The sequence below is a fragment of the Ambystoma mexicanum genome, chromosome 2p (genome assembly GCF_040938575.1).
Source record: "Ambystoma mexicanum isolate Mex_15411 chromosome 2p, UKY_AmexF1_1, whole genome shotgun sequence".
NCBI lineage: Eukaryota > Metazoa > Chordata > Amphibia > Caudata > Ambystomatidae > Ambystoma > Ambystoma mexicanum.
In genome coordinates this window covers 1468073539-1468087862 of record NC_090923.1, presented here as the reverse complement: position 1 = coordinate 1468087862, position 14324 = coordinate 1468073539, and the positions used below count along the sequence as shown (strand labels likewise).

The following is a 14324-nucleotide window of genomic DNA, read 5'->3' as shown; positions in this document are numbered from 1 at the left end:
TATATCTATATCAGTTACCTGTGCCAACCACGGTGGGAGGGGTCAACTTATTCGGCTTCTGTGGTTCGGGAGAGAGTGTCGAACTCTCTTCCCTTACAAAGTGTGATTGTGACACCCGTGTACACAGGCACACAACATTTATTGACTAACCCCCCTCAAATAGAAGTCCTGGGGGGGGGGGGGGAGAAGGAGTATGAAGTAAAAGACATCCTAGATTCCAAAAGGAGCGACAGCGTTTATATTACCTAGTGGATTGGAAAGGATATAGCATAGGACATGGGAACCCGAAGAAAACATTAATGCCGCACGATTAGTAGCACGATTTCACCGCAACCATCCCAGCAAACCAGGACCCAGAGTGGCCCTGCTTGGGGGGTCTTTGGAGGGGAGTGCTGTAACAATCCCATTACGGACCCAGCGCGGACGGGCCCAGGGGAGAGGTGTTTTCAACCCAGAGTAGGGAGGTGGTGGACAGGTATGGTGGCTGGCTGGCGTAAGCGTGTAGGATGGAATAAGGCCGCAATCTGCACCAGTGCGCCTACCATGGGAGAGGGAACGCCCGGCACGTGCAAAGGAGTGCCAAGCACGTGCGAGGTGCCAACGCCCCAGGCAGTCTAACGCTGACAGGGCGTGGCCCAAGGCTATAAAATCACGCATGGACCACACCCTGTGCTTAGCATTTCTTCTGCTCTTTCGAGAGCAGTGCCTTGCTTACCGCTCCTGCTCTCAGTATATCTGCAAACTTACATGGATGGGAAACAGTGGAAACTCACCTGAGGAAACTCATCTCAATGAGGAACCAAGCCTCTGCGTAAAGACTTTGTCTCTGCATTTGCTTTTTTGTTTTTTTCTGAACGGCACCTGGAATCGATCCGGTGGGGCTGCTCATCTTGGACATTGGTTCTTCATCGCCTGCTCATCTTGGACATTGGTTCTTCATCGTCTGCTCATCTTGGACATTGGTTGTTCATCGTCTGCTGAACTTGGTTGTTCCTCGCTTCTCCGACTGTTGTCATTCTCTTAGTATCCGAGGACCTGAAAAGCAAAGCAACAGTGAGAGATCCCATTCTGTTCTTCGACCGCCACCCGCCTCAGTGACTAGTGTGCTCACCTGCGCATTGTGTCCAGCTCTGTTCCTTCAGCATCTCCTTGCGGTGTCAGCCTTCAGTCGTTCAGCTCCTGTGAAGAAGAAAGACAAAGACACTGTGAAAACGTACCTGTGAACCGCTGTATTCTGTGTGTCGCAGCCGGCCTGGACCACGCACCTTTAGTGAAGTAACTGGAGCACCATCCGTACCTAAGGACCGTGACCGTAGTCGCAAACATTACAGTGAGCAGCGCTTGATTCGTGCCAGCCGGCCAACACAGGCTCTGAAGGTGAGGGGCCGGATGGAAGGCCCTGCGCTTACTTATACTTACCCTGTACTTACTGTTACATCATCCTGACCCCCAGAACGATACATCCCAAATGTCCCGAAACCACCCAGATCCCTCCCAACCTCACGGTCCCCTGGGAGTTAACCCCCAGTCGACCAGTGAGGGCAGGAGTGGCTGGGGCGAGCATCCGGGTGAAGGCAGCCAGCGAGGGTCGACACATCTGTGCATACCGGACCAGGCACTCCTGCAGGGCACCAGAGGTAAGCATGCAACACTAATCTCATAAATAAAATGAAAGATTAAAATAATAGTTAAGACACTTGGAAATTGGCTTTTTGTTGTATCCAGTCAATACACCTCACTTTGTTTGAAATTCTTTGATGGTTTCCCCCTTTTTGTTTTTGGTCATTTTTCCAACACCAAAAATCATATTGATGCCGGGCTGTGGCTCAATTCAACCAAGTGGTTTGGTAAAGTTGCATCCAATTGTCTAATGCTTACATTATTTGTGTGTTCTGAAAATCGAATGTTCACAATTTGTGGCATCTCGCAATATGCGCACTATGGCAAGTAACTAAATTATTAAATGTAATCTTTTCTACTGGGGTTGGACGTTGAATCTCTGATCCTTTTATTACTGCACTGCGAACAGTGAAAAAAGGGGCAACGTGCCTTTTTTTCTGTTTCTGTAAACAAAATGTGCTTTTGTTCTTGATATAAAGTAATGTATCATAAGACATAGTGAAGAAGTAATTGAAGAATGCCAGAGTGCAATTGTACCTGTGAAATGAATACACTACAATGCATGTGTCCTCCTGGTTTCTTAAACCCTGCACTCCGAGACATTTTAATCATGGACAGAAACATACATATTTTCAAATTTACTAGGCTCCTTTTTCAAAGGTGTTTTTTTCACATGTGTGGAAGTGCTCAAAAGACTGGACTGCTTGAACTACACAAATGCAATTATCTTTTTAAGCAGTGCGATATTTCTAACTGCCCAATCTGCAAACTAATGTTTCTGTAGTGTAGATGTACAACTGTTAGATAAGACTATCACAGCACTGCATTCTTTTCCAGTAAAACCCTCAGAATAGTTTGTCTCCCCTCCATTTTGCTTTTTACAATGTGTTGAAGGTCTTTGTGACTTCGAAAGTTAATACCTTATTCCAATGTAGCATAATATTTTCAGTTAGTCCAATCACAGGTATCAAAACTCAAACCTGTATAATTAGGATAAATGCAAAAATAAATCGTTGTTAGATTAGTGCTTGGTGCAAATAAAAATGCAGCTGTTAACTTTGCAAAGTCCGTCTTTCAATCTTGATCTTTATACATTTCAGAAACTATAGCGATCATGTATTTCCAAACTATATTTCTTGTAGCATCAACTGTTGTAAAGAGCTTGACAGTTTTAGTTACCTTGCAAATGGATCAAATTAAGGCATCACCTATTCTAGTGATGCAAATAATTAGAAAGCAATGCAGGGTTCCAGCACCCATGCAGAATCATTCTGTTGCTAGACCTGTGAAGCCAAATATTTGACAAATCTGTTTGAAGCACACCTGCAAAATTCTAACACAATCTGTGAAAATCAATGGAGGAACAGTGGTGCTCATTCCTGCATTGGTGGGCACTGACACCAATAGCGGTCTCAAATGCTGATCTGCAGTGGAGGGCACACAGCCGATTCACTGCATGCATGAAGGGCCTGGAAAGAGTGGATTGTAGGTTTCAGAGCCCTTCCCTGCAAAACATGCAATTATTCATCTCTGCCTTTTGCAAAGACAGATCCAAATGCAAGGAAAGTGTGTGACCAACCATTCCCAATGCCAGTTGATCTCTGTCTCATAGATCCATTGCTAAAATATGCATAAGTCCTTCAAAGAATTGCTGTGGAGCAGGTATGATCCAAAAGACATGTGTTTCCACAGACTCCAAGCCTCTCCTAGGAGTTTGGCAACAAACTAGAAGCACATGTGACAGAATGTGCGTTTGCTCAGGAAAGGCTATGAAACAATTAAGGGAATTCCTAAAGAGGAGAACTAATATCAGCGACAAAATGCATTTCCAGGTTTGGCATGAGTTGAAGTTAACTCACCTTCCGGACTAATGATGGTTCCTCTCGTTTTGTTGTCAGGACAGTCTGTTTCCTCGTCTTCTTTTATGATGAATGAAAAATCCTCATGTTCAAAGTTAGTTATACCTAAAAAGCAAAAGTTGAAATATGTATAAATGTTCTTCACGCTAGTGAAACGATTGGCTAGCACAGGCCATTCACCAGGACCTTCCACCTAGATGGCAGGAATGGTTCCATTAGAGGTAAGCAGGGATCATAAAGTCCCAGGGAACCAGGGTAAAAACGGCATAAAGCAGATAAGGGAGAGAATTTAGTTCTCAATGTAGCAAATGGCAGGCGGCTTAAGTCGCCCCACATCTTGAGGTCTCTTAAACCTACCAGAGTTTGGGTTGGTGTTGTGCTCTGCCATTTCTGCTGTAGAATGAGCGTTCAAAAATGAGTGCAAATGTTTCTCATTTTTCCAAGGGATGTCACCATTAGGTAGCGAAAATCCTATTGGACAAAATCTAATTTTTTAACATTTTATCAAATAGCTAAGCATCATGTGCACAAGGTGATTGTAGATTCAACAATTCTTTCAGTTTAGTGTTTCAAATGATCACTTAGCCACATTGCTTTCTATTTAGACCCGAAAAGAAAAATGCGGCATGTATACACTTAGTTGTGCTATTCCTTACATTTAGTTTCTCCAATTGTAACAGTATTCCAATTCAGAATCCTTTATTAGTACCCGGAGAGGGCGCAATCAGAATGAAAGAGCATTTCTGATTGGCCCTCGCCGAGTCATTACCAGGCCGGGAATCCCTCTGTCGGGATTCCACGGCCTTTGTCCCTGGCGTGGGGCGTGGCAGCCCCTCAGCCAATGAGGATGCTCGAAGCAGGGCCATCCCCGCTCCGAGCCTCCCCAAGGCTGAAAGGCTACCTTCGCCCCCCGCCGGGGACAGAGGTAAGGCTTTTTTTCCCCTCCCCTTTCCTCCCTCCTCCCTGCCCTGCCCACCCCACTTACCTTCTATGCTTGGTCCCCGGCAGGGGACGATGGCAGCCTCCTGCCGTGTGGAGACTCGGAGCGGGGCCATCCCCACTCCGAGCCTCCACACAGCTGGAGGCTTCCCCTTTCTATTTATTTAATTTTTTTTGTAAACTTTTTTTCACCTTGCCACTCCCGCCCTCCCAACCCCACTTACCTTCGTTTTGATCCAATTTTGGGAGCGGACGCCCTGGGAACACTTGTGTTCCCAGCACGTCCGATCCAGATGGCCGCCATGGAAAGAGAAAACGGACTCAGTTTTCCCTTTCCCGGCGGCCATTTTCTTGGTCGTTTTTTTTTTCTTTCTGTCCTGAAACGCTGCAGCGTTTCGGGACAGAAAAAAATGCTTTTAGTGCCCCGGTCCCACAGATAATGAGGGCCGGGGTACTAATAGCAATATGACCCTCGCGACGGGGGCATTACCGACTCAGGTAATGCCCCGGCGCTTTTGTTAACTATGGGCCCCAGAGCATTACCTGAGTTGGTAATGCCCCCGCCACTCGGGTCATATTGCTTAAATAAAGACTGCAACGGCTCATTATGCTTTCTGCAGCACCCTCCTCACCCCCTCTCTTTTTCCAATGCAGCATCTACGCCTGAGTGGGCGCAACCCCTTTTTATGTCAAATAAATGGAACATTGAAGTAGGTTTTTGAACAAAACAAATGATGTCTGTTATTCTGTTAAGTGACAGCCAGGTTGGCCATAACTATGCGCCTGGGAATTCCCCTGATGGATCCAATTGTGCCCATGTAGACAGAACTATGGAAATATACATGTACGAGTGCACCGAATTCTCGAAACTTTAAGATGCAGATTGATGAGGCCAACTGTTTGTTCTGACTAACAATTAAGAGGTGTTAGGCAACATTGTATGCATTACCCTTTGGATGCACTACAACAACCCTGACCTCCTGGCAATAGGAACCCAACCTTTGGTATAAGTCTGTACTACACAGGTTGGTAGCGTGTTGAGCGGCCAGGGCTATCTCAAGAGGGGTCAATATGAGCTGTAGGGGAGTTACACAGAGGTTCACAGTGACAAGTATTCAAATAAACTCTTACACACAAGGTTTCTTGATTAAACAACTATTTATTTAACAGTCTGTTAGAATAAGCCTTCTACAGAAGGGGGCAATATAATAGTGACACACATATACACTGCAAAATACACCCTAAATCAGTAAGTACCCTTTTAGGATGGCCCACAGACGCTACCTACACCCTCAGGTGACCTCAATAGTTAGGGTGCTGGGGACATTATTATATATCTCTGTTGCATTTAGAAAACTCTATAGAGGAGTGTCAGAGAAAAGAAGTTTCAGAACAAGACAAGTATTCACACAATTATTCTTAAGCAGGTAAGTAATTTCAATATAAACCCCCCCAATGCAAAGTCAGTTAATCCCCTGGAAGGAAGACACAACACATAAGCAGAGGGGAGAAGAGTCATTCAGGGAGCCAGGATAGCCAATGTTAAGTTAGCAAAAGTCAAGGTGAACTGAAGCACTTCTTGCAGGTAAGTAAAAGTCTTGAACAAGGTTTTAGAAGTCTTTGTAGAAAAGAAGAAATCAAAGTAGGGCCACAAGCTCATTAGGCTGGTGAAGTAAAGAAGCTGACAGCACTCTACAGAGAAACCAAGAGAAGTCTCCAATGAGGACAAGTGAAGTTACACAACAAGAGGTAAGTTCTCTTAGACTGAACAGTACCTTTAGGTTGAAGAAAAGTGTAGTAGATGGCTTCTGTTCCTGGGCAGCTCTACAGATCCTGGTGTTCCTGGGCCTCAATCGTGGGGATAAGAGGGAGTACTTCTGGGGACTACTGCACTACAATGGGACGGTCACCGACCGCAACCTGAAATCTACAAACAAGTGGCACTTTAGTGTTTCAGCTCCTCGCGTCTACCGCAAATAGCAACACTGCGGTTCCTGGTTGTCGAGATGGGCTTTCCCTGCATCTGGGGTACAGCACTCTGTTGAGGTGGCTCAGGCTCGGTCAGTCCTGCTTCCTGGGAGTCCGGAGGATCTTCCAGGAGCTCTTGGCCAGCTTAAAAGCGACACACACAATCGGGTGTTCCTCTTCCTGGCTATTCGGTTCCAGCAGCAACTGCAGTGGAATTTCAACCAGTTCCGAGAGGAAATCCAGGTGGCTTACTTTGTAGTTGATTGGTCCCACCAACTCAAGGGAAGAAGTCGCCCTTGCAGGGCTTCCCTAGTCGAAACAAAATTGGAGTTTCAGCACAGCAGCAGGGCTTCACTGGGCAAACCAACGGTCCAGGAGTTGCAGCAGACATCCTCTTGAAGTTCTTCTTCGGATTCCTTCGTCCAGTAGTCGACTCTGCCTTCCAAGCCAAAAAGCCTCGCCTTTTATGCAGGTTTCTCTTATTCATTCCAGCCTAGCTAAGGGTCACCCAGCAGGGCGGCTGGCCTTGCCGGACAGCCAGCCGACCAATCACCTAAGAGTGCCTGCCTGTCTCTTAGGAGACGAAGCACAGGGAGTTTTGGGCACCTCCCTCGCTTCCTGCCCCTGCCAGACACCCTGGAGCCAGATGCAGGCTTCACTTGTGAATCCCGCCAAAGGCAAAGCGCACAAAGGGACTAAACCTGGTTTTGCGTGCAGAGTAAATCTCAAGAAGGAGCTTTCCAAGAAGAAATGGCGAAAAAAGACTGGGGCCATTTTGACAAGAATTGCACCCTTGGGTGCTTTACTGCAGCTGAAAACGCAGCCCGCGGTAAATGCACACCACGGTAGTTAAAATTAAACCACTGCCACCAGCCATTCATCGAGGAAACGGTAACATAAAAATGTTACATGAGAAGCTAGACAAAGGGATACTAAGTAACCCCTCCAGCACTCTATTGTAAGATAGTGTGTGCTGGGTCTAGAAAGTTACAAATGTAAGTAAAGTCAATGGCCCTCATTACGACCCTGGCGGAAATCGAAAAACGATGGCGGAAATGCAATACCGCCATCGAATAGCGCTCGGTGCGATTATGACCCGTCACCGTAAAGTACGATGCCATTAGCGACACCGTAGTGAACGCCAACGCTAACTGCACCAAGTACGCGCACGCGCGCCATGCCAAACCGTAATTACCACCATGGCGCAACGGTACGCGAATTCTGACCCTAGCGGACATATACCTAACGCCATCAAGCATGGCGGAAAGTACAATTCCACCATGGTGAGAAGTACGGCATCGCGAACCAACCGTAAAAGGCCCTACTGAGTGCCTGTACACCACTCCCTGGCCACATTGCACAACTCCTCGTAGGTGCAATGAAGTCACAATGCAACCAGTGAAATGTACAAGTCACCCATGCATGCCAACGAACAAATGAATCTAGGGGCTCCAAGTGCCTTGTGAGTGGCCATCCATATTTGCCATGGCACCATTGCCGTACTGATGCAGCACAGGCATGTGAAGGTTCAAGTCCAGCAACATGAACTGAAATAGGAGACAAACAAAAACAGGCCCCCCATCGCTTGACACCGGAGTAAGGCAACATTCAAAGCAGTATCCTGAGTGAGACTGCACCAGCCCTGTACTCCTGCCAGTAAACAAACCAACCATCAGCATAAGCATGTACCACACAAGTTGGCAGAGTGACTGAGCAGCCAGGCTCATCTCAAGAGGGGCCAATGGGAGCTGCAGGGCACAGATGGCACGAATACAGAAGCTATTCCAATGGACATGACCTCAGTCTCCCTCCAAGAAACGCACGCAAACACAGGCACCTGTGACCAGCCATATTCTGATAATCACATCATTCCATCAATCCACCTGGCTGACCGGCATCTGTTACACAAAAGCTAATCCCCCGCCCCTGAGCATGACATCATTAAAACAGTCATAATGGCAGCCCCTATCCCTGACCTCACTGGGCTTCGTAGGCAAACGCGGCCAGTACAGTACCACGCAACTATACTCAGAAGCCGGAACCCAATGCAGATCTTCTCACAATACATCGCTCCACAAATAGGAATATGCTACATTACTTGCAAAGAATAACGCTACACGGTCAATATCATAATCAAAATTTAATGCACATCAAAATCACCAAGCCCATACAGCTATTAGGTCATGAACTCCAAAATATATTTCATTATTGTGGGCTGCATCCGCAATAAATGACCAGCTTCTTGTGTGACGCCCTGTTCCTTCATGGTACACAGGGGCTACATTCACGTTCAAAAAGGCAACATGGAAGCGCCTAGAACCGCAGGGCCGTCCCATTAGGTAGGCACTAGTCCAGCTGAAAGGTCGATATGTTGCTCCTAGCCACTAGTACTGCGTAAGGGCATGTGGCCCATTGGCGATCGTCCCATAAGATCGTAATGGTGCTCCACTGATTAACACGAAGCAGCAGGTGTCGGGAGTAAAAGCCATCTGCAGGAGTGGCATACAGATGGCAGCGGCAAAAGGGGAGGAGATACCTGTCACCCAAATGAAATGAAAAAGAATAGTATGGGCATCAGAACTTCATTTGAATTACTCACTTCAATGATCACACTAAATCCACAGCCATATGCATGCTAGCCCACTCAAAAGGATTATTCCCACCCAAAATTCACTTGCGAATCATAACTATACAAATCGAGGTGAAAACACTATTACAAACGAGTGTTTGTGTGCATGCGACTGTTAAAACAGAATCCATTAGATGGGATTAGTAACGTGCATAGACACAAGTGTTGGAAGGCGCGTCGAGACAGGGAGGGTTCAACAAGGGCAGATAGACGATGGTCCCACTATGGCAGCCCTGCATCACATAGCGCAGGGGAAGTGGATAGATTTCAAAAAGCCCTGTACATGGCAAACTCTCCATTAAATCATCTGTCCATGCATCCATACATCATTCCCTCATCCCGGTATGAAAACGCCTGATTATTTACTCACATAACATGTGAAATTTCCATTGAGTCTGTGCGTAATGCAGTCTTCAAAATCCACTGTGCTCCAGCCCGGAATTCCAGTGTTGTGAAGTAACATGTATTTGGGAACGTCCTGCCTTATCGTCCACTACGCTATTGCGCATCCCATACTATTCATATCAATCATTGCATTCTCGCCATGGCCCCTGTCCGAAGGACATTAAACAATAGAACTTTATATCAGCAGTCAGACCTGTGGGCGTCTCCTCGCCGCTAGCTGAAAACCGAAAGCGCTGTCCTTCGAATTCCTCATTTGCAACATCACGTCGAAAAGGCATCTGTGACCGCTTGAAATCACAAATCCATCCATGTAGTGCGGCAGTGTGTGAAAATGGCAACTGGCTTCACTCACGAATGGGACGCCCCGCCCGTCGGTGAACCTCGGTACAGTGCTGCATGAGGGTCCAGCGTTAATCGAGTACTACATTCCACTGACCCTTCACAAGTTTGTTCGCGACTGCAAAGATAGTATGTGAAACAATGGGACCATAGCAGAATGAACATATGAACCAATATTTCACTGCCATCGGGATTAAATACATGATTGTAATAGCAAGATGCCATGCGTCGAATTGCAGCGTTGTGTGCGGGACGTGCTCGCACAAAGGGGATTGCAGCTTGCACAGGTGGAATGAATCACCACAGGTGGAGGCTATACAGCCTGAAAACATAAATTGCACACCCAACCCCCTCCCACAACCACACCCACTCCAAAATGCTACCGGCAGGACTAGCGATGTTGGCCCTGGGGGACCTGATAGCACTGCAAGTACTCCAACTTCAAGAAGAAGACGAACACCAACTACTACAACAACCGGCCGCACAGAGGAGACGCAGGAGGAGGAAGAGGAGGGCAAGGCAGGGCCAGCAAGGCCCACCAGCACAGCCACTACCACCACGCAGGCAGCCCGCAATCCCACGCCTCCGAGCACATCCGTTCAACCTCACTGATGAGCAGATCCACACCCTCTACCCTTTGGACCAGGACACCATAACCGCCATTGTGGACATGACACACGCTGACCTTGTCAGCATGATAGATAGCCCAACCGCCACCCCACCCCTACTGAAGGTGGTGTCTGTACTACACTTCCTGGCCACAGGCACCTACCAGCACACAGTCGGACAGTTGCATGGCATTTCACAGCCACTGTTCTCACGGACACTATTGCAAGTGCTCGATGCCCTCCTGAAGCACGCAGACGACTACATCTCTCTACCACGCTCGGTGCAGGAAATTACCAACACAAAAGTGGGATTCCATGCACTTGGCGGCATACCGGGTTGCATTGGTGCCATCGACTGCACCCATGTGGAATTGGTCGTCCCACATGCCATGGAGGCCCAGTACCGCAACCGAAAACAATTTCATTCTCTTAATGTACAAATGGTGTGTGACTCCAACAGGATCCTTACACATTGTTGTGCCCGATTTCCTGGATCAACCCATGATTCTATGGTCTTGAGGAACTCTACAATACCACGCTACATGGAGCGACACGCAGGGAACAGATCCTGGCTACTCGGTGAGTCTCATTTCATGCATGATGATGTGGGGTATGTGATGCGGCAATGACCTGGCAGGAAGGGGGGGGTGCGTACGTAGCAATGTCATTCCACAAACATCCTTTATTGTCCACATACAGGTGATGCCGGGTATCCACTGAAGAGATGGCTCCTTACACCACTCCGGAACCCACAGAACCAGCATGAGGACTACAACCATGCCCACTCACGTACCCGTGTAGTCATAGAACAGGCATTCGGCCTACTGAAGACTCGTTTCCGCTGCCTCAGCAGGTCTGGCGGGGCACTCCTGTACCGCCATGAGAAGGTTGCAAAGATGGTCATGGCATGTGTCATGCTACACAACATGTGCGTACGCAGAAATGTGCCCATGCCCCCTGACGCAGAACTGCAAGCACCTGAAGATGGCCATGATGAGGGTGGGGATGTGGCAGCACCACAAGGAGTCCACGAGGCACAGGAGGGCCGTGAAATTCGTCAGATTCTCATAGATTCATGCTTCTAGCACTCACGCCTGGTGGCTGATACATGGACACGGGACTTGTGGCACTGTGTGTGTCTGGAACATGCACAATATGGACTGTACGCCTATAAAGGCCTCGTACACAAAGATCAATGTCCACACATCTCATTGGATGATTGTGCAATGTTTATAGCATATGTGAAATTATGTTACACACCCCATCGACCCGCCACCCAAGTGAGCCCAACACACCCCCTCCACCCTCCTACCTCCCCCCCGAACACCAGTGTCCAAAGATGCTCATTGTCAGTGGGCAGATGCTATTGCAAGCCCCCTCTCCGGGTATCAGGGGCACCCCTGCCTGTGGAGCGCAGGTTCCTCCCAGATCTACGTTGGGGGCTGCCCTGGGCGGAACTTGCAACGGATGATGTCTCTGCCTGCTCACGTCCATGCATGTCCCTAAGGGTTTGTGAGAGCTCAGTGAGCACACGGCGCACAGCGGCAAGTTCAGCACATACGTCTTTGGACGTCGCATGCAGTTCCCCCCTCAGGCTCTCGGTGCTTCTCTCCATTTGTACTCTCAGGCTCTCGGTGCTTCTCTCCATTTGTGCCCTTAGTGTCTCTGTACTTCTCTCCATTTCTGCCCATAGTGTCTCAGTTGATGTTTCTATGGCTGCCTTAGTACCCCCACATTCATCAGCATGGTCCTTGAGGAGCGTGGCCAGTTGCTGCTGTTGCACGATCACCTGGTCGAGGGACTGTTGCCTCTGCTGTGCCATGGCCATTTGCGGTGGTGTCACAGAGGGGCTGATCACCTCATGTTGCCTTGCCACAGGGCTTGTGTGGGATGGCCAGTCGTCGTCTTGTGGGTGCCCCTGCGTGGTATCCTCATGGTGTACGGGATGAAACAAACAGGGGGATTGAGACAGGTCATGGATGGATCCTACATCGACATCCCCGTTTTCTGTGTCGGAGCATGCTGCCATTAATGCAGTGTCAGCTATGGTGCTGCTGCCACCAGAAGCAGTGCCTTCTGTGGCATCCATTGGGGGGACCTGTGATGGTGCTGTTGTGGGCATGCTGGCTGCTGGGGTGCCTGTTGGAGTCCCCTCCTGTGTGCTGCCACTTGATTTGTGCTGCTGCCGTGTCTTGATCCGTGCAGCTGAGGTGGAGGGTCTTTGGCCGTTGGTCTTGGCCCTCTTTGCAGGTGTGCTGGTAGGGGTGTCCTGGAGCTCGTCGTTTGAATCGGACCCTGTGGTGGAGTAAAGGAGGGCGAGCGTTATTAATGGGTCTGTGGAAATTGGAATGGCAATGTATCACATGCATTGGGGTGGTACCTGAGGGTGATTTGGGTCAGGGCCTTGGAGGTGGTTTCATTTTTGTGTGGAATGAGGATGCAGTTGTTTTGCAGCCTGCAGTTAGGGTGTGCCTGCTGCACGTGTAGAGGGTGTTTTTAGGATTTTTAATTATTTATGTATTTAATGTGACTTTTAAAGTGCGCTATCAGGCCAATGTATGTGGACGTTCTCCTGGACATGTGTTTCTGTTGCACTATGTGGACACATGGTACTTCACATGATTGGACATTGTGGATTTAGCATTGTTTTATTTGGGCCACCTACCTGATTCTTCGGATGTCTGCACTCCTTTCTCCATCCCTCCGACTCCCTCTATACTCTCCATTCCAATGGTGGAGGCACAGATTTCTTCCCAGGGGGTCAACTTGATGGGTGATTCCGATCCTCCCCCGGTAGCTGTGGCAATGTTACGGTTGGCGGATAGTATGCTCCGTACGCGTATCCGCAAGTCGTCCCATCGCTTTCTGCATTGCTGTGGGTTGCGGGGTGCGGTCCCCACCGCACTTACCCGCTGTGCCACCAGGGCCCATATGGCCTTCTTGTTCGCAAGTGCCGTCCTGGTCCTTTGCGTCGAGAAGACGACGGCAGCATTCTCCTGGAGGGTCTCTGTGAGCACGGTGAGTTCCTCACGGGAGAATTGGACCTGCCGCTTGCGGTCGCACGCTTTTTTCGCTACTTTTCCCATTTTTATTGTTTTCGCTAGGGTGGATGACGGGTTGGGATGTGTCTCAGGGTAGTATTTTTAATGGTTGTGTGGGAATTCTGATTTTATAGGTGTACGGCGTGCTGTTTCCCGTTCCGGGACCATGTTTTTACTTCCGTTTCCGTATATTTACAGTCACCGTATTTTCCGATTGCCGCTCATTACAGTGACCGCTATGATGGGTGGCGGAATTGCACCTAGGGCGCCGTACGACGGCGGTGAGGGGCGTTTTGGGGACATTTCCGCCATCGCGGACTTTGCACTTCGGCCATGGCGTAGTGCTCGTGCCCGATGGGTCGGAATTAGCCGCACTTCACTCCGTCGTGCAATGGCGGAAACGCTATTTACGCTATGGCGGTCAGGTCAGTTACTTTCCGCCAGGGTCGTAATGAGGGCCAATTTCCCTTAGCTGCTCTTGGAAAGAGAAGGTATTTAACACCTTTGGGAAATCTGAAGGATTTCCCAGTGTCACTGCACTGAAGGTGCTGTGTGACACAATGTAAAAGATGATGCCTATGTAGCTAGACAGACTCCACAACCAAAAAGCAACAGAGTTCAAATCACATTAAAAATACATGAGAGCGTGGGAAAAAAGGGTCTCACTCTCTCAAGGTAAAAAATGGAAGTCCTGAGTCGTGCAAAAGAGCTTGGGGTCTCTAACGTAGAGAGGATGTAGCACATTTGTGAGAATTCTCCCGAACAAAAAGTAAAACAAAGAGAAGCATATTTTAACACATGAATTTGCCTGTTGTGGATTTATGAACAATGATTTATCAATCTGATTCCTAGATGTCATAGATGAACATGCATGTGGTGGATTAATAAATGTTGATTCTTCTGCATGTTTGCTGAA

The 14324-nt window shown here is 48.4% G+C and overlaps 1 protein-coding gene across 4 annotated transcripts in view; it reads right to left on the bottom strand.

The window, feature by feature from the left end:
- LOC138567628 (uncharacterized) overlaps window positions 1-14324 on the bottom strand; it is a 534099-nt gene that overhangs the window by 48422 nt on the left and 471353 nt on the right. For all 4 annotated transcript variants that reach the window (XM_069646054.1, XM_069646055.1, XM_069646056.1 and 1 more), the window contains one exon: window positions 3480-3584. In XM_069646054.1, the coding sequence (XP_069502155.1) occupies window positions 3480-3584 (105 nt within the window). The remainder of the gene's footprint in view (window positions 1-3479; window positions 3585-14324) is intronic.